At 39.6% G+C, this 19,894-nt stretch overlaps 2 protein-coding genes across 2 annotated transcripts; one reads left to right on the forward strand and one right to left on the reverse strand.

The window, feature by feature from the left end:
• Window positions 1-391: 391 nt before the first annotated feature.
• On the reverse strand, window positions 392-10,761 carry LOC311191930 (glioma pathogenesis-related protein 1-like; the record flags this gene model as incomplete). Its single annotated transcript, XM_084264286.1, has 5 exons — window positions 392-1,241; window positions 2,433-2,521; window positions 6,565-6,668; window positions 8,469-8,714; window positions 10,591-10,761. The coding sequence occupies 5 exons, from the start codon at window positions 10,759-10,761 to the stop codon at window positions 1,087-1,089; spliced, it is 765 nt and encodes a 254-aa protein (XP_084120412.1). The 3' UTR covers window positions 392-1,086.
• A 55-nt stretch (window positions 10,762-10,816) lies between these two features.
• Window positions 10,817-19,644, forward strand: CCDC107 (coiled-coil domain containing 107). The gene is made up of 6 exons (XM_084279643.1): window positions 10,817-11,154; window positions 14,076-14,281; window positions 15,455-15,521; window positions 17,201-17,291; window positions 18,370-18,479; window positions 19,028-19,644. Exons 1-6 carry the CDS (start codon window positions 10,986-10,988, stop codon window positions 19,297-19,299), a joined length of 915 nt encoding a protein of 304 aa, XP_084135769.1. The 5' UTR covers window positions 10,817-10,985; the 3' UTR covers window positions 19,300-19,644.
• The last annotated feature ends 250 nt before the right edge of the window (window positions 19,645-19,894 follow it).

Consider the following 19,894-nt stretch of genomic DNA (forward strand, 5'->3'; position numbering starts at 1 on the left):
CCTAATTTTAAATTATTCTCCAGTAAAGCCTATCTTACTTTCTTTGAGACTTATAATAATATGAATTCTAAGTATGAAGAAAATTGCAGTATTTGCAGGGGTTTTATTTGTGCATTTTACAATAAGGGTAAAACATTACTTAATAATAGTAGTAATAAAGAACTTTCATACGGTCATATTAGCATTCACTAGAAAAGACTAAGATACCCTGAAGAGAAAATCTAGTTTGCTATGCTGGTAAGAAAAAAAAGGCTTCAGATTCTGGTATATATTTCATCTGTCTTTTTGAGGAAGTGGAATTAAAGCACGTTAATGAAAGATTTCATGTCTTGGAGCTAGAAAAGAAAAATCTGTTTTGATTAAATGGACTTGAGCAAGTTTCAAGATAAAATAGAATTTATTATTAGAACTTTAGTACACTTAAAAACCAGTAAACACGCTATGTGCCATTAACAGGAATAAAAAAATAAAATTAAGCACAAGGTTTAGAGGGGGTTTAGAGGGAGTTAGAAACAAAGTACTTCATAATAAATCTAAAGCTTCACATTTTGAATGAGGAACAATAAATGCATTAGCTTACAACTGTACAAACTTTGTAAACATCAAGACTTCTGAAGAGAACTTCTATAAAATCTTTTTGCTTTTTACGTTTTATTCAGAACATGGTGTTGCTCTAGGGAACAGGACTGAGTACACTATATGATGATAGCTCTCTCTCAGTACCTAAATTAAGTGATTGTGATTTCAAATATTGTACTGGTATGAATTCTAAGAGTTGCTTGTTTGGCACGTACTTTTCTCCTTCAGTTCCTGGAATGGAGTATGTCACAGTTTGGGGAAGTCTGGTACTTAAAAATAAGGCTCTGAACCTTACCAGATACCATCTTAGGTTTAATATTTTCCCAGCATGGGTTTTACCCACGTATCGCCTCACTTTCTTTGGCATGTTAGCTTTCTCTAAGGAGCATAACGTAATAGAACAAAATTATTGTCAAAGAAAGTTGTCTTTAAATTCACAAGAGCACAACTTTTTTTCTTAATTCATTAGCCAGCATCTTCAGAAGACAGCATGTTTTTCAAATCCAGTTAGGTGGACATATGCATGTTTGTAAAGTGTTTTTTGATAAAATGAACAGCTACAAAGGCAAGAAACATCAGCGACGGTCTCAAAACTACAAGAGCGATACAAGCCTCATCGCGCACAATTCTGAACTCCCAAGGGGGGTTCCATCTGGAATAATCTATAAATAAGCATATAAACATAAGATTTATTTGGAGTACACACATTTGAAGTAAGCCAGGAATATAATTAGCAATGTAAAATTGTGATACATACTGATAATTTTATCGCGTTCTGGGTTTCCTGGAAAAAGGGAAAAAAAGTTTTAGCAGCCAGTCATGACTTCTCTCACCCCAAATCTTTTCTAGCTATCTAAACCAAACTGATCAGATTTAAAATCAACAGGCTTTGAAAATTTCAATTTGAACCTTTCTCTTTCTCAAAATAATACACACTGTTTAATATTCAGAATATACACATGAGCTAGGAAATACAATTTTATGGATGAGAATGAGAGACATAAGTGGAGCCTAACTATGGGATCAAGTATCAACTTGCATTCCTTCTGGTTTTTAGAGGTGCCTGCTACCTAAAAGTTACAACCTACAGGGTTGATGAATGTTTTTAAAGCTATGCTAACATATATATTGAGCAAATATAATAACTGTTAAACAGAAACCACAAGCCTTACTCTCAGTTTATTATATGAAACTTAAAAACTTATGTCCTAACTTTAGCCACAGGAAACTTTCAGCTTGTGACCTCCCATCAGGTAGAAGCTGACAGGTCTAGAGAATTCTGAAGAGAGATGACCTACAGTCCCTTGACTCCACCAAACCATGAGGCATACTTGGCAATTCATGACTCTTAATTCATTCTCTTGACAAGAATAGAATTAAAAGAATTACCCAGTTTAAGGAATGAATCCTATGCATCACAGGGAATATACTTCATAGCTAGAGAGATACATTAGTCTGTAACTCTCAGGTGAGAAAGACCATTCCAGTCTCTGCATAATTTCTTTCCTAACTCTAGTGTGAATTACAGACCCAGGATGACTTTCCCACCAGTACTGTGACTGTTCACCGAGTGTATCAGCATCAGCTATACTGATGCTCAAATGCAATTTTGCTGTAGCTGTGCAAAACAGTCACAACAGACCCAGTAACTGCAATTTAAACATTTTAGTCTAAACACAACTGCTCAGTACCTTTGCAGTTTCTGAAGGCCTATGAGACTACTCTAATGTTGCTGCTAAATGCTACTTTCACTGTGTAGCTAGATGCTGATTTCTTTGGTATCATTACTGAAGCCAGAGAGTATCAGAGTGCAACAGAACAACAATACATTTAACTACAATCATGAAGTATACCTGTCAATAACCATATGAAGAGTTCATAATGACCACTGAGGCCCAGATTCAGTAAAACATGATCAATTTGTTTCCTGATTGTAAACTGCCTTTAAGAATAGATTTAAATTACAAATGAATAGGTCCTGAGAGAACACCATTAGGGAGTGAAAAAAAAAAAGCTTGCAACACTCTTTATCAGGTAGGAGGTTGTATTGTTTCCTCTCTTGTGCTGCATTTTACATTTGTTTTTACTTACTGCACAGTTTCTTTTCACAGGTGTCCCCTTTTGAACAATTCCTGCAGGATTGTCCTTCTATGTATGGTCTTCTTTGAAAAGTACCACTACAAAGGAGAAAGTTTCATACCCAATTTTAAATGATTTGCTGAATGCCTTGAATCATCTGTTGGAAGTAAATACTTCAACGATACAGTAAATTGCTGACAATTTGTTAAAAACATCAAAATAATTTTCCTTCTTTTCATTTTTCATTGTTCTGTCTCTGTGAAAGAAAAGAATCTAAAAAAGCTATTCTTTTTCTTACTGGAAAATACTCAGGCTTTTTATTCAAATCCTCCATCAGTATACAAACTACCAAAACACGATGTTCTGAATGGAGCTGGGTTTTAACTGAGGAAAAATGAGGGCTTCAGAGAGGAAAATTTGAAAGCTGACACACTCTCAAATATCTTAAATTAAACTATTTAAAAAGAAAAGAAAGAAAAAAGCAAGCATCTTGTGAGCTACTTACTGTTGAGTTAAAACCTTGAGAAACTAGACCTTCATTCCACAAAGCCCAAGTGTCTAAAAGTATGCAGTCTTAGTAAAGACAGCACATAAATCCTTATGTGCCTAAGTACCTCATCCAAGCAGGACTGAACTGTTTGAAGTATGAAGAGCAACTGTGTACCACTGCATATTCTCAGAAAGGCTCCTTACACGGGTAACTTGTCAAAACAGTAACACAGACACCTTCATCCTGGCTGCCCATACTGTATAACTAGGTAATGGGAAACACAGTAACCAGGCAATGCCACATCCATTTAAAAAGATGAACCAACGCTGTGTTTCACAGCTAATCCTGGGAACATGGGGAACAGATTTAGCCCCCTCAACAAACTGTGGGCTATTACAGTTGGGTTTGTCACTCTACTCCTCTCCACAGGGGCACCCTCAAAGCAGATAATTTGCACCAAGACCTGGGATTTTTATTTTTTTTTTTAGGATTTTAAGTTAGTATTTATGCTATTATCTCTATATCGATATACCTAAGAGCTTCCCACCAGACATACATACCTAAGAGTTGGTATAATGCTGTTGCACCAAATGGATGGACAAGAACATCGCAAAAGATTACCTATCATTCTTCTTCTTCACAGTGAGGGTGACAGAGCCCTGGGACAGGCTGCCCAGGGAGGTGGTGGAGCCTCCTTCTCTGGAGATATTCAAGACCTGTCTGGACGCCGATCTGTGCAATATGAGCTGGGGAGCTGCTCTGGCAGGGGTGTTGGACCCGATGATCTCTTGAGGTCCCTTCCAACCCCTATGACTCTGTGATTCTTTGAAATGTCTTCTATATACATTTGCCCACAAGTGTAGTGTGGGCCTGACCTATCCCAGAAGTATCTAGTGGCATATTGCAACCATATATGCCCTGACATGCAGTCCAGCCAGTAATAAAATGCAAGGGGAAACTTATGGTTCTGTTTTGAACTTGTCGGAGAAGAGCAGGAGAGTTGTTAAACCATACATGTATACTTAAGTATCTCAAAACAACAAAAAAAAAGTTACAGGTTATGGAACACATCTTTCAGGTGACTGTCCATGTATACATTCAGAGCAAGGGTGATTCCAAACAGTAACCCACAGAGTCACACTTCCCAGAATAAGAAAAACTGAAGGACAAAGCGTTGCTTCTGCAAGCTCTTGCAAGAACAGAATGCCTCATAAAGGTGCAAAAGCAGACTCACTTGGTGACTGGGCATGTTTCAGTTGCAAGAATGCAATTCAAAGAAGCCACAGATGTTGCCTCAGCTGCAATTCAGCAAATCTTTCTTGGTATCAAAGGCTTTTACTGCAAGTGATAATTACACTATTACTTCATGCAGTTCATAATCCACTGTGAAATCCTCTTTGAGAAAACTGATAAAATTCCCAGCCACAGATCCAGAGAGATGAAAGACCTTGCCTTTTTCTCTGAGGCACCTTATCATGTTATTACAATTAAATAAATGTATGTATCTATCTACAGACTGGTTAACACCTAGGTTGTAGAATGATACTTCATTGAGAAGGCATAAGGAATGGGAAAAAAAAAAGGCACAAATGAACTTTTGGAAGAAGGAAAAAAGTCACTCTCAAGAGGACCTTTGGGTGGCTTCTGAACTCTACACTACTTAAATGGAACAGAATATATGGGAGACTATCATACTGGATTTAATTTCATTTATCTTGCTGGTGTAAGGCATAGAAACTAAATGGTTACCTCTGTGAAAGTAACATTACCGTGGCTTATGTTTTACTTTTTAAAAACAATTTAATTAATCATTACTGCTTTTAGAATTTGTTTCTGACAGCTAAGGAATGTTGAGCTTACATTTTCCATGTTTACAGGTAACTGCCTTTTCCCCTGCCTATCACTTCATATCTACCCACTTGGATTTTCATTTACCACTTTACTGACCAGACAACGAGGTCCCCTAACATTGCAATTCCCACAGCTTCTTTGGGAGAAAATCAGCCCCCAAAAAATGGCAAATACAGCCACCTCTGAGGGACATCACCCATCTTTCTAAAGAGGTGGTGGAGACCTGGAAAGTCATAATCACGGAAAGATACAACAACAAAAACATAATGTATTCCTAACAGCACAGAAGCATCACGGATTGTCATTCTTTCATACGACAGGAGAACTGAGAAGCATGAGTGAAGACTGGACAAAGAGGTAGTTTTTCACATCTGTGGAAAGCTCGGGCACATCTCTTGTTCTGAGGATGCCATGACTGCTGAATAGGAAAACAGGGATACCCTGTCCCAGCTGATATCCAGGACCTCAGCGAACCTTCTTTTGATGTGAAAAGGTGAAGTGACAGCATTTGGACTGACAGCTCTTAAAACTCACTAAATAGAGGTACTACTTGTATGATGGACTTAAGAGGGATATGGAAGAACACATCTTGCTCTTTAAAGACATCCTTCTCTTTTTAACTCTGTTGGGATAACCTCAACCACTACAAATCCTAATGTGAAACTGTAAATACAGCTGTTTTAATTCTGTAAGATCAGCATGTGTCATCATCAACTCACAACAGAAAGCAGTTTTAAAGTCCTTTGCTCTAAAATAAATGGAAACTTATAGCTCCAAAACCAGGAGAGGTTTTCCCCTTCTGCTAAAATAAGGTTAAGATCCAAACGTCCCTGAAGAACTTCCATTTTATACAGAAATACAAATAAAAGCAACAGTCTGTCTATCTGTGTGGTCTTTGGCACTTCTAACCACCTCGTACTGTAGTGACCCTGGTAATTCTGCTACACAAAGAAGTGTGAGAGGAAACTGAGCATGAAGATGAAGGCTTTCAGCTGGGATAGGCGATTTGCATGCATTAAACTAGTTTGCCTAGAAGTCGATGTATGATTAATCACTGTCTCCTCCTGTGAAAGGCAAATGAAATGAATGAACTTAAGCATGAAAAGAAAAATATTAGAAAAGGCTTTGGAATAGAAGCAGAGATGCTGTGCTAGCGTCTGGGAAGGCATTTTTTTAAGTGTCTCAACAGAGACTTCCTTCATAAAACAGAGGGGAAACTATCTGATTTCAGAAATGACTTGAGCATCATAAATATGTGGATATTGCTTAGTTTTGGAACAAGCTGTGAGCTTCAGTCTTCTGGGATGTCCTCATGGGGCTGGTGAGTGCAAACTCTACCTGGAACATAGGAAACAAGGCCAGCCTCCGACTATGAGACACCAGTGATTGATTCACTGGATCCACTGAACCTAATTTTGTGGCTCTCCTGATAACTGAATTAGACAGCCACCGTCTTCTTCCATGGCATTTACAGGACAACCAGTAAACAAAGACCCCAATTTTCCTTCAGCTGAACACCCTCACACTAGCTTTCATTCTTTTAAATGTTTAAACCAGCAACTTACCCTGGTGAATAGTTGCAAACAAAATTTGCAGCATTTCGTATTCCTGCAAGTTCCTTACAAAAAGTAACAGCACAGCCTATTTTATATGAAGAGTCCCAAACAACCTAAAAGAAAAAGGTTTTAAAATAAATGGGAAACTACACTCAACAGTAACCTAGTCTAGTATCTTGCAAACTTCTGTTATTTTCCAAGATTTTACATATTTCATTTTGCAACATCTGATGCTTTCATGTATTTAAAACAAGCTTTTTAAGATTAACTTCTAAATATTCACCCCTCAAAATGAGGTGATCTATGCTGCAAGTTTCCAGAATCTTCTATGCTGTTTCAGTAAGGCTCACTGACTTTATTATCCAGGGATAGACTCCATGAAACTGAAGGGAAATTAGAAGCAATTACCCAACAGCCCCTGTAATTAATTTCAACATTTATAGCTTGGGCCTGCAAGAAGGGCTTCTCCTGTCTGCTAGAAGTGGTCTGGCTGATAACTACTGTAAATTTAAGCTTACAGTAACCACCTTGTAATATAGTGACCCTGGTAATTCTGATACACATTTTCCAAACACGACAGAAAAGTGAGCATGAAGATGACACTAACAAGTGTTATCTGCCATACTTGAGTCAGGATGGTTTGCTATCACTCAGTTTGGGCATCTGCTTTTTCTTGGGAGACTCTTGCTCTACCTTCTGCATACAACAAACCAAACAGTACTGAATTCAGGTAAAAATGTTTAACATTAACAATCATCTGGGTGACCATACATTGCACTTCTGGAAAAATTAAAGACACAGTGGACTATTTTCAGTATCTGCCCTGTACAACAAGTACAGGCCTCAGACTGACAAACTGATTTGAACACCTCCAAAAGTCCCATCTCTTCAGTTATAACTGCAAGAAGTGGTTATGTTCAACAGACATAACCCGTCCTTGAAAAAGATCTTAATGTGGTGTCAGCCGAATCCTGGATTAAGTACAAAGCATTTCAGAGGCCATTGTGTAACAGCTTCTCCCCCACACTTTTTTTTTTGAAATTTCCACCATTTTGAGATTTCTGTGCCATGGTTCTCCTAGCAGGTCTACATGTCCTATCCATTTATGGTTTGCAAATTTTACCCATTTTCAATTTTGTGTCTGAGCCTTCAAGACCATGATGGCTCCTGGATCATATGGGGTCTTTGCTTATCAATTTTGATGACATATCACTGGTGTTTAACCCATGTACTCTGCTTCTAAAATTGTCATCTGGTGTAGATCAGTGAAATATTATGTATTTGCTCACAGATAAAACAAATTTTACTGCAAAGCTTATTTCTTAAACATGGGAATGAAAAAAATCAATTTAAAATATTAAGTGCTCAAATAAAAGCTTTACTTTCTCAGAATTAAATTTGTCAGGATTACCACTGAGAAATCAGAAATACATCATAACTTGCCTCTTTTGTTGTTGATGGTTGATTTTTAATTTTTTTTTAACAAGGTTTGTAGAGAATACAATGTACTTTGGCTGGATTTTCTTCTGCTAACATTTCTACTAAGGAGTACCCACAGACACTCTGCAGTTACTGGGATTATTTCGAACAGCATCTCCAAACATGCAGAATTCAGAACACTGTGGCTTCACAGCCGAGGAATTAAAAATTATTCTTTTATAAAGTTCACTGATACAATGAAACTGGGAGTAAGGCTTTCAGTGAGGCAAATATTGTGCAGAAGAAGAATGGATTATTTCACATGCCAACGAGACGGAGCAGCGCAGGGCCAGCCAGCAGTACAACTACTGCTTAAGATTACAAAACCCAGAAAGCTGTCAGTGACTGCAAACCACATGTACAAATCTGTATCATTCACAGCCCCTACTGATTCATCTGGTGCTACACGAGGCATTTTACCAAAGGCAACCTACCTGAAGGTAATGGCCACAAACCTTCGTACATTTCTTTGTTGCAAAAATATAGAATCTGACCTCATCATACCATGACTGAATGGCATTAGCAACAGAGAATGCTTGATGACTTCCAACCCAAATATTCTCTCCAATAGATGTGAAATTAGGATGGCACTGATGTTTCTTACGTAAGTATACATTATGCTTAAAAACGCATTTATTTGCCCATGCCCTTGCGGTCTTTGCCAAAGCTGAATCCCAGGTCTGCAAAACATGAAAGGTGAAACAGTTGTGCAATGTGAAGTTACAGCTGGATCTTAAATAATGAGATAAATCCAACCAGGCAATAAAGTATAGATAGATATCATATGCTGGAGTTTCCTATTTCCCTTATTTAGACAAGTACCCCTGTTTTATTTTCATGGACTTTTCCTGTAGCAGTGCAGAAATATGAAGTAATTTGTTTTTTCTCCCATCACTGTTGAAAATTAACTTTTTAAGAGCACTTGCTAGCAACTGAAAAGATATTTGAAATGCACTTTTGTCTTTAGGTAATAAACTACTGTCACATTAACTAAACATGAATTTTTTGTGGAGGTTTTTGTTGTTGTTCTTGAACAGGTCATTAAGGACTTCCATTTGGTACACAAACATTAATTCAAAGTAAAAATGCACTGCTACTGTAGATTCAGATGTATAAATATTTTAAGTATTTTAGAGAATTCCTCCAGAAACAAATATTTACTTCTCCTATGGTAAACCTTTAAATACACATTGGAGTACTTTACAAAGACAGTTTCACAATGTAATGATGATGTATGGCCAGGAACTCATTCTGCTACTTTTTTTGCAGTTTGACAGTGTTAACAAATCTTACGATTCCCGAATCTGAACGATCTTTGGTACCTGTCTTCCAGTCATAACTGCTTTTCATCAAGTTTCTTCTGCTATTAAAATATCTAGTTTTATGACTTATGTACAAGATCCAGTGTTTTATTGCCTACGTATCTTGGAGTTCATACATTTCAGTTCACTCTTGGTCTCTATGAGGACTGCATAGTAACTCCACTGGCTGCCACTACTGTTTTATCCCTGAGGCTTTTAGTTTTTCCTAACCATATTTCTACTTTTCCAATTCATATATTATTTCCTATTCATATTTCTTTATTCGTATTTTTTCCTGGTTTTCCAAATCCTGAATACTAAAACCAGGTGCAGTGTCTTTCACAAGCTTCTTCACTTCCAAGGCTATACCCTCTTATCTGCCATTCTGGCTTCAAGCCCACCCAAACGACATTCTTTGCCATCAGTTCCTGCACTTGTGGTTTCCCAAGCCTTGCTCAGGATACTCTTCCTTCAGCTGCTCATTTGCTCATAGCCATTTTCCTCTTGTGGTACTAAGTGCACTAAACATCAAACTGCCACTTTTTCTGTACGTTCTTCAGTTTTGTTTAACCCTTTCCAGCAAAAATTCTGAGGTGCAATTGGTTTTGGTTATGACAAGCAAAGACTCTTTGATGCCACCGAAATCCCTTTCAGCCCAAATATTGCAGTTCATAGCCTTGCTTTCGATGGAGAGCCTAACTCATCTGGATCTGCCTGGCTTCTGGACCATTGCTTCTTTCTCCTTAAGGTACAATTGCTTGGGGTGAAACGGGAACATCTTCAGCTGCCCCGTGTCATTGCATCCTCATCCTCCACACCTCTTGTTTCTAGACTCACCTGCCTACAACTGACCCAAGGCACTAAAATGCTTCCTACCAAATAAACACGACAATGTTTATCTTGGAGCATAAGAAGTTCTGCACCAACATGCGGAAAAACTCTTTCACAGTGAGGGTGACAGAGCCCTGGGACAGGCTGCCCAGGGGGGTGGTGGAGTCTCCTCTGGAGATATTCAAGACCCCTCTGGACGCCGATCTGAGTGATATGTCCTAGGGAGCTGCTTTGTCAGGGGGGCTGGACCCAATGATCTCTTGAGGTACCTTCCAACCCCTATGATTCTATGATTCTATGTTCTAACTCAAACCAGTGCTGCTGTCCCTGTCACCAGGGACTACTGAGAGGCCCCTGGCCTGACGCCCCAACCCCTCCAGGTGCTCCCTGGAGCCATTAATGCACCCACAGGCCTGTCCCCTACCATGTACAGCATGTTGCTGGCGGGTGGCTGGACCTCTGCGCGGAGATCATTGTGGCCACGCACACAGGCCTCGATGAAGGTCTTGTCCACGATGCTTGGTAAGGCAGGCAGCTGCCTGGCTGCACCCCTCAGCACCAGCCACAAGGCCAGCAGCGCAGCCCACAGCCTCATGGCCCCAGCAGCCGTAGCCTCGCATCAGAGGCACCCCTCTCCCTCATCTGCCGCCCGCTTTTCCCCGCCTTCTTCCAGAACCTTCCTGGCCAGGGACCGGCCGCCGAGCCCTGCAGCGGCGTGGCGCGGGGAGCCCGCCGGGTGGCGCTGTGTCGCCGGCAGGGGAGCGGCGGGCGTCTCTCCTTCGCGCAGGGCGGCGGCTCGTTGGTAGGAAGGTGGCGGTTATGGTGCTGTCGGTGTTGCAGCAGGTGGTGGTCTCGGTGGTGCTGGTGCTCTGCCTCTTCGTCGTCATGCCCAGGATGTTCGGAGGAGGAGGAGGCGGGCGGGCCGGCAGGTCCCCACGGGGCGGCAAGGCCGGTCCCGGCCATTACGATCCTCGCCAGCACCGCAGAGGTAGGAGGCGCGGCGCTGCCGGAGGCCGCGCCGAGGTTGGCGTTTGGTGTGGGAGCTGCTCGGCGCCGGTCCCTGGCTCGGGCGGGCTTGAGGGGAGCCCCCAGGAAACGCGGGGCCGTCCTCCGGCCTGGGTGGGCGGCGCTGGGAGTTGGATGCGGCCCGGGAAGGGGGAGGCCTTGATGGGCGGCCCCGAGCTGCAGCGTGTGCTTCTCGCCTTACCTGCCCGCCTAGCCCGCTGCCCGTTTGGTTTACCCACGGGTTGTCTCGAGAAAACTACCTTGAAGTGCAGGGAACGCCCCGTTGCTGGAAGCGTGTCCGACAGGGGTGCCTGCAGCGGCACAGCTGTTCGCGGCCGGATGAGTAGCTGCGAGGTGACACGGAGAGAGCAGGCAATGAATGCCCGGCGCCTCCTGGAACCGCCGTAAGGAATTCCGCCGGGTGCCCCTGTTAGTGAGCGTCAGCGCAGAGTCCTGTCAGATCTGTCAGGTGGCGTGTGGGAAAGGGCCCGAGGTGCTTGTTTCGGGAAGGTATCCTGGCCGAGGGAGCTAAAGTGCTTGTTACAGCTTGAGCGCTGAGAACGTGTGTTCTGTGGCAGTGTACGTCAGCTGAGGGCTTCGCTCCAGGTCCAAAGGTTCACTTTCGTTTTGGAAAATAACAAAAAGCCTGGTTTGTTTTTTGGTGGTTTTTTTTTTTTTTTGGGGTGGCTCTGTGGTTCATTGATGATGCTTTCCAGGGCATTGTAAATAGATGGACAGATAATTGCTGTAATCCTCCAAATTATGTACCTGCAGTTCCCCAGCATTACCTTTCAGAGGCAGAAAAAGCGAGGCCTGAGCAACTACCATGTTCTTCCCAGCTGATATCAAACTTATTGTGCTTCATAAGCTCAAGCCTGGCCTGTTTTGCTTGCTAACTTTTAAATTATATGGTGGCTGTCAGTTCCTGTAGATAAGCTATTTTAAAACCAGACCTCAAAAAAAAGCAATGCTTCACCTGCATCTGATTCTACTGATGTAAAATAACTTTCAGGCAGATCTGCTGTGCTTACCTGTCTTGGTGCTTTTCTTCTGTTTGGCCAGTAACTGACCCTGCTGTTTCTTCTGTGAGATAAATTTGATGCAGGACACTGGACTCCATTGGGATTCAGCATCCCTCCTCTGTGCCAGTAGGGTGGTGGTTCTCTTGACCCACAGTCTTACTTGTTATGCCCTGTGGAAAAGTGTTTACCCCTGCTGTTAGGTATTTTAGTAAATCTCATTTGCATTAAAACCAAATAGAGCTATGGAATAAGGCAGCAAATGTGAAACTTGTAATCAGTGCAAAACATTCTGAAAGGAGGAAAACTGTATGTAAGCTAAAACATGTTTTCCAGATTTAGTGCAGTTCTAGTAAGTCTAAACCTGGTTGTGTTGAAAAGAGAATGTCTACCTGAATTTTCATTAAATGATTAAGGAAGCTTGAGTTCTGCCTGCATTGGTTTGAGCATTTAATTTTTTGTTTAACTGTCCAGTTCCATTTTGAGTTCCAGGGAGCAAACATACAGATAAAAGGTCTGCCCTTGTCACACAAACCAAACCAGATACTATGTTGCAGACTGATCAATGACACCTGGAGGAACCTGCAGTAGGTGCCAGGCAAGACTTGGGCTGCAGAGCTGACTGTGAACATTGCTACGGTCATTGTCATCACTGGAAGTCTGAACCACTTGTCTGGCTAACCCATTTTAGGCACTTCTAAAAGTGCCTAAGATCTCTTATCATGGAATACTGGCTTAGGTCAGCAGAATTAGATTTCTCTTTCTCTAGTATTTGGAAGAAGCTGTAGCCAAGCAATTGTTTCACTGAGAGTTGTAACTTCTCTACCTGATTGTGGCTTTCTCTTGCACACTCAAGTTCTGTTACTGTAAATTCTTGAAATGCCATTGTTTCAAGGAGTGATTTACATAGTGGCCCTTTGTTTGGGAGGTTTTATAAACTGTGAATCTTGTTTTACCTATACTCAGTCCTGACATATTAAATTACAATAAGCTAAATGTTCAAAGGGATTTGAAAGTATTAGTCTAGGCATTCAGTTGAGACATCAGCGTAAAGCTTCACACCCCCATCAATCACCTGCTGTCTGTCTCTGCAAGCATCTGCAGTCAGTCTTTAGCTGATAGTGTTGTTTCTCACGTGTATGTCCCACGAACCCTGGATTTAACTACCAAATAACCAAATTCCTAAGTCGAGCAAAGATGTTGGCTGTTCTTTCATCTACTCCCTGTTCTGGCAGGCAAATGACATGCAAAAATACTTCAGACTTTGGAAGTTGCATCTTTTTGCTATTGGGTAATCTTTTTTCTGCCAAGTACTTGATTTGCAGCAGTACAGCACTTCTGCACCTGTGGGAATATCCATATAACACTGAATTTACCGTCAGAGTAATGAAACCAGCAGCACAGAGCTTGTGTTGGTGCATTTCAACAATTTTTATCTTTTTTTCCCCATGGGACTAGTCAATTCAGTTTCTACTTCCTTTGTTACAGAGGAAATATACTAATTTTTAACTGTTCTCAGTATTATCAGTAGTTTTTCTGAGGATGCTTTAATTTCATGATGTAAGTTGTTTCTTGTTACATCTACATTTCTGGGGTTTGACAATGTCATTGTGAAGAAAGGAAATTAAAACTCATATCTGAAAGAAATACAGGAACTTAGTTTGATAGTCTTTCCTACCTTGATTTAACTTTGTGTTCTATTCATGAAAGAGTGATTCTTAATTTTATTTGTAGCTTTATTTGGATGCAGGGCTGACCACACCATCTTAGGAGAGTGATGAGCAAGGTTCATCACACAAGAAAAAAACAGTTTCTTTCCAGTTTTGAAACTAATTGGACTCTTTATTTCCTTTCCAACCTTGTCTTCTTTCTCTCTATTTTTAAGGTAGTCCTCAGACAGTTCATCACATGCATCTGAACCCAGGAAATTCTGACAGTAATACTTATCAGAGTATTCAGCAGATGAGAAATGCAATGGAAAAGGAGATAAAGAGTGAGAGAAGAAAAGGAAATGGTAGAGAGTTAGCATTCACCCTCATGCCGTTATATGCTCTGGGAGTGGGAGTGTTTGCAGCATACAAATTTCTGAAGGTAAGTCTTAAGAGAAGCATTAAGCTACTGAACTTAGAAAGAAGTGTAGCTGGTTTGGGGTTTTTCTTCCCAATTCTGGTCCAATCTATATGGTTGTCCAAAAGCCATTTCTTTCTCTGAATGTGAGCTCCAAAGTTAAACCTACACCATTATCTGTTTCTTCCTTATACAGGCATCTGTCTTCTCTTTTTAGAAGTCAGAATCTTACACTCCCTTAAATAAGAATCTGAGAACCTAAACAGTCATGTTACCTGAGACTGTAACCCAAGCTTTTTCATTCTTCAGAATGAGATTGAGTGTGGGAAGGAGATAGACAACTCCTGCAGAATAATGGTTTTAGATTAGCAATTGGAATAGGGAGTAGTCTAGACTTCTTATTTGGGCTTCTCATTTGGTCATGCAGCTGTAACATAGACTTCTGACCATGAAATGTGATAACCTTTTCTACCACTAGGAAATTAAGGAAGGAGAACACATGATCTGCTGAGTTATTTGTTTTGTTTTGGTTTTTTAAATATCAGTCATGATTTGTATTATTTAAAGTAAGAGTTATTACAGCATTTGCAGTGCTGAGAGTGCACCTGGAACATTGTTGCTTTCCTTCAGGAAAAAAAAAATCCACCTGAACAGGACCAGAAGCAGCATCTTAATTTCCACAGTCAGTTTCTTATCTCCTATGTGATAAAAATGCAACAGTTCAGCAAAATGAGCAGAAAGGCTGGACAGTTTCATTTTAAAAATATATTTAATTAGGTTTTAAATAAGATTTTAAAATCTTATAAAGAATAGGTGTTACAAGCACCAAGTATAAAGAGTTGTGGGATTGAAATGTAAATATTTTTTTATAACAGCATCTTTATTACTTTAAGAAAAGTTTTACCTTCTAGCCAATGGTAGGAGACTGTGTCAGGTAACCCAGAAAGTTCCTTCTGTTAATTTTTGAAAACTGCAGTTGAAATACCAACTGCTTTCTTCTACAGCTGTTTGTCAGTTGTGTTGTCTTTGCTTAAAGTTAGAAGTGTTAGTTTAAGATGAGAAGAAAGTATGGCAGAAAAAAGTTTCATGGAGTAGATTTTCAAGGTTGCTGTTTAATTTCAGTAATTCTCTAAATGCATTTTTATTTTTAATATACAAATAGTAATCAAGTCTTCTAACATGATTTATTTATTAAAGATGAAGTCACATGAAGAAAGTCTCTCCAAAAAGGAAAAAAATACAGAAGACAAGGCAAAAGAAACAGGTAAGATAGTATTCACAATGCATATGTTCACCAAAAATATGTACATCATAGAATCATAAAATCACAGAACGCTTTGGGCTGGAAGGGACCTTGAAGATCATCATGTTCCAACCCCCTGCCATGGGCAGAGCGACACCTCTCACTAGACCAGGCTGCTAAAGGCCCCAGCTGACAACAAGGCCCCATACAGCTGCTGAGCTCTTCTGAGATTTAGATGTTCTGGACTTCTGCGCCCAGTGTATAGAGATGAGTAGGACTGCACATTCTGACTCATTTCATCACTGGTGGAATGAGATTTTGGATGCCAACAGCAAACACCTTCTAAAGACTTTGTTGAAACCTCACTACTGCTGCCAAGTCTAAGCTGTGTAACACAGAAGCAGATTCTAGGTCATGAACAAGTTGGCAGTTCAACTTTAGCATAGGCAGCATTTATTTTTAGCTGTTGCCCCTGGGTGGTTTTCAAGGCAGGGTCTGGCCACTGTTGGCTCATCTGCCTCTGCTTTTATTAATGGAACTGGTAACGCTCAGCAGGTACGTAACACGTACACACTGGGTTCCTGCTGGAAGAAGCTACGTGCTTTCATTGACCTGGTCTAGCTGAATGAGAGCAACCCTTTACCTACATACAGTTAGGAACCTACAGAAAAGCACTGTGTTACTCTGTATATCTGAAACACTTGATAAAGTTTTATTTCTAAAGTCTGGGTGGTAATGTTCTTTAAAACAGGTATAGCAATACAGCGTGGTTCTCTGCCTTTCAGTGTCTGTGTTTCTCACTTAGGACCTGTTCAGTTTTTTTTGGTGCAATAGTGCGTTTAAATAGGATACAACACTTTAGAGTTAATAGAGTATTAAAAAGGAGCCATATTGATAAACATTCTAATAGAGACTGTTGAATTTCTGGGCCAAATTAAAGACCTATCAAAACCATTAACTGTTACAGAAGAGACAGAGTAAATGATACCGTCTTCATCATATGAAATACTCTTGAGTGTCTTGATTCAGTCTATTCTGTGTGTGCCAAGAAAGGAGCTTTTCTTTGAAGAAAAAGTTGTGGCACACCAAAGTTGAGCTGTTTTGATTCCCCCCCCCCCTTGTATAGAAAGGTTTTAATTAAACAACTAGCAGCCTCTTTTAATGTCTTTGTACACCAGATCTGTAATCAGGATCAGCAGTGATACTCTACACTGCCTGCCTTCCATCCTTGTGAGTTGCATTCTGCGTTCTTTAAAGTAAAGTGTTATTTTAGGAGTTACACTTCTCGACTCTAGTGTGTTATATTGAATGTATTTGCAAGGTGTCTGTGGGCAAGTTCACAGTGATACATTAAGTATAAATACACTACTTGGGCATTTCCAAGACTTCCTGGGGTATAGGGGTTTTTTTGAGGCTGGGAAGGAGAGCACCACATTCTTGCTCAGTTTCTACCAAGGTGTCCTCTGTTTGGACACTATTTGAAACAGGTTATTGGATGAGAAGGACATCTGGTCACACATAGCAAGGCTTCTGTTCTTACTCCCACCACTCCCTTTTCATATTCTGGAATTTTATAAACAAAAATATTTCTGTTTTTGAATCTGACCAACCAAAAGTATAAACTAATATCCATTTGGAATTTTAAATGATTTCTTAATAATGTTTTCTCTCTCTCCTCTCTGTCTTTTCTTTTTTGACAGAGCATCAGCTTTTAGAACTGGAGCAGCATCTAGCACAAACGGAGAAGATGTTAAATTCTTTATTGACTCAGTTGGATCCACTGTCTAATTGGTGAGTGCTTCTAAAACAGTGAGTATTGTTCTCTGTGAAATGAATGCCTCCAAGATGTTAAAAAAGAGTTCTTAAAATTTTCCTTATATTAAGGTAGGGAACAGTGTTTAGGAACCTACTTTTATTACTTACTGTTTCACAGGTAATACCTCTTCTGCAGTTTGTGACCTTTTCCACTCTTGCTTCTTACTAAACATAAAGGCAAAAGCTCAGACTTCACGATAACATCACTGGCTTAACAAGTCTGACTTCATTATTGAACAAGGAGACAAATACTGAAAAACTGTTTTAAGCTCAGTAGCATTTGGAAGCTGTTGTGGGAATTAGATTTCTGGTAGCAGAAAGGGTTTATTCCCTTTGATATAATTTTATTAATGTATAGCTGCTTATCTTTATGCTTTGAAATTAACCTGATATATTTCCCTGAAACACAAACAACTTCTGTGTTGTAGTGTAGCAAGGGAAAAATTAATGTAAACTCCTTGTAGTTTTAGAGATGTTACTTTCTGAAGAAGCTGCTGGGAATAAGTATATCCATGAGGTCCATTTTGTGTAGATTGACATCCTTTGTGAAGCCTAGTTTAAAACATGCAGAATTTCATGATTGTTCCTTAGTGTAATTCTGAACTTAGTATGTGCTGAAACTATTAAGCATCAAATTCACTGACCAGTGTGCCTAACAAACTTCTAGGAATGATGGGGAGAGAGTAAACAAAATCTGAAATAAATGAGGAAAGCCGTAAACTGTGAAGTTCTTTATTAGGCATTTCTGTATTAAAAATAAAATTAGTTTGGATAATTGTTTCTTTCAGTAGTCTCTTCTAAACCTTGGCCGTTTGGGCTCTGATGTTGGAATTCAGTGACTAAGTAATTGAGTGGGTGCTTGTGACGGGCTCCCCATTTCTCAAGAGACAGTTCTTAAAGAAAAGCGTGACCTAAACATTTTGCGAACTTCCCTCTGGTGTTTATCCATGGAAGGAGATACTGCAGGCTTGTTCATTATGATCAAGCACTCACTTCCAAGGTAATCTTTCAGCTGTTGACATCTGTCTCTTTTTTTTTTTTTTTCTTCCCCTAGTGTTAATGCTTTAGCATGTGAGCAGAAAGATGAAATAATGATACAGCTCCAATCAATTAGACGACTGATGAAGGAAAGTGGATTGGATAAATCAGAAAACACAATGAAAGGTACTTAGATTTCTGTCAGGGTAGATAACTAAGTAGTTTGCATTTTGAAAGAGTAAACAGATCCTACTGCATCTTAGGTAGTGTGTAGGGAATTAATATTGTGTAGTACGACCAATCTTCTTGTTTGAAGTGTATCTAATTCCAAATTCTCAATACATCATGGTTTTTTGAAGAATAGGTACTAAAAGGCATTGAACAAGAATAGACCACACAGTTGCATTCTGCTTTGTTAAAACAGGCTTCTTGAATTTGAGTTTCTGAGCAGTCTGTTAGTATTAGACTAGCTTTAGTCTGAGAATTCCCAGATGGGGACCTCTTGAGGCTGTGGGTAATGTTACTTAACAGCTAATTGGATATTAGTTTCAGCTGGAGACAGTAGTCCAAGAGAAATATTGCATGTTAATAATGGTTCACTAGAAATTTGTGGAACTTTTGCATTAGTTAAGTCTTGATACAAGAGAGAAAAGAAAAATTAATTCTACTTCTAAACAAGCCTTGACATTTAGAGTCTTTTTAGTAATTCCATTTTTTTCTTTGTGAATTACAAGATGTCAGTCACGTTTGTAATGAGAAACTTGAAGATCTCATTCAGTCATTTGCTGAACATTCTCAAGAGAAAGAAATGGATGACAGAGAAGATGACAGTAATGAAGATTTCCTTGAGGATGTTGATCATGATTACAAAATGGAAGAGCACGAATTATATGATGAATGTGAAGTGCATCAGTTTGAGCCAGATGTAGAAGAGCAAGAAATCATAAACAGCGATGCCGTTGAACCAGAAGAGATGGGATTGAGGAGACGTAATAGATATGAATAAGATACAGATATGTAAAACTTTTGAAAGCTTATGAAATATTTTTTATAATGTATGCACTTTAAACTGTTTGAATGAAGTTATGTGCACTGCTATATGCTTTAAAAAGAGGGGTGAAATACTGCCTGTGCTCATCTCTCGGATGTTTCTGTAACTGACTTCAGTGGCAGGAGAATTTCATTCAGGATGTTTACGGTTTTTTTCCTATTTATTTTTCTTCTATAAAGATATTTCTGTACTCTGTATATAATGCACTGTAACTATATCTGATGCTTCACAAAAATATTAGAATGTAATTAAGACTATAAAGAATAGATGTTTCAAAAATGTTTTGTTATTATTAAGCATGGTGCCACTTGAACTGTGACTTTCTTGAGTTCATTAAAGAGCATGCACTGAGAAATTTAGTTCTTTGTGGAAAAGCTTTCTCTTGGGGTGGGGGGCAAGGGGTGAAAAGCAGTATGAGTTAAGTCTTAGAGATGCATATGTAATCAAATTTCTTTATGTGGAGAGAGAAATTTGGCCACAGACCCTATTTTAAAGTAACTAAGTTTGTGGTCTTCTCAGGAACGATGTAATTTTCTGTGTAGGTAACCTT

Source organism: Gallinula chloropus (assembly GCF_964237585.1).
Source record: "Gallinula chloropus genome assembly, chromosome: 1".
In the NCBI taxonomy this organism is placed as follows: Eukaryota; Metazoa; Chordata; class Aves; order Gruiformes; family Rallidae; genus Gallinula; species Gallinula chloropus.

What these genes read in the sequence shown, in the direction of transcription:
- CCDC107 (XM_084279643.1), top strand. Translation starts at nt 10,986, where the DNA reads ATGGTGCTGTCGGTGTTGCAGCAGGTGGTGGTCTCGGTGGTGCTGGTG. An exon ending in TTGGATCCACTGTCTAATTG is followed by an intron (nt 17,292 to 18,369) that starts GTGAGTGCTTCT and finishes TTCTTCCCCTAG; the next exon opens with TGTTAATGCTTTAGCATGTG. An exon ending in ATCAGAAAACACAATGAAAG is followed by an intron (nt 18,480 to 19,027) that starts GTACTTAGATTT and finishes GTGAATTACAAG; the next exon opens with ATGTCAGTCACGTTTGTAAT.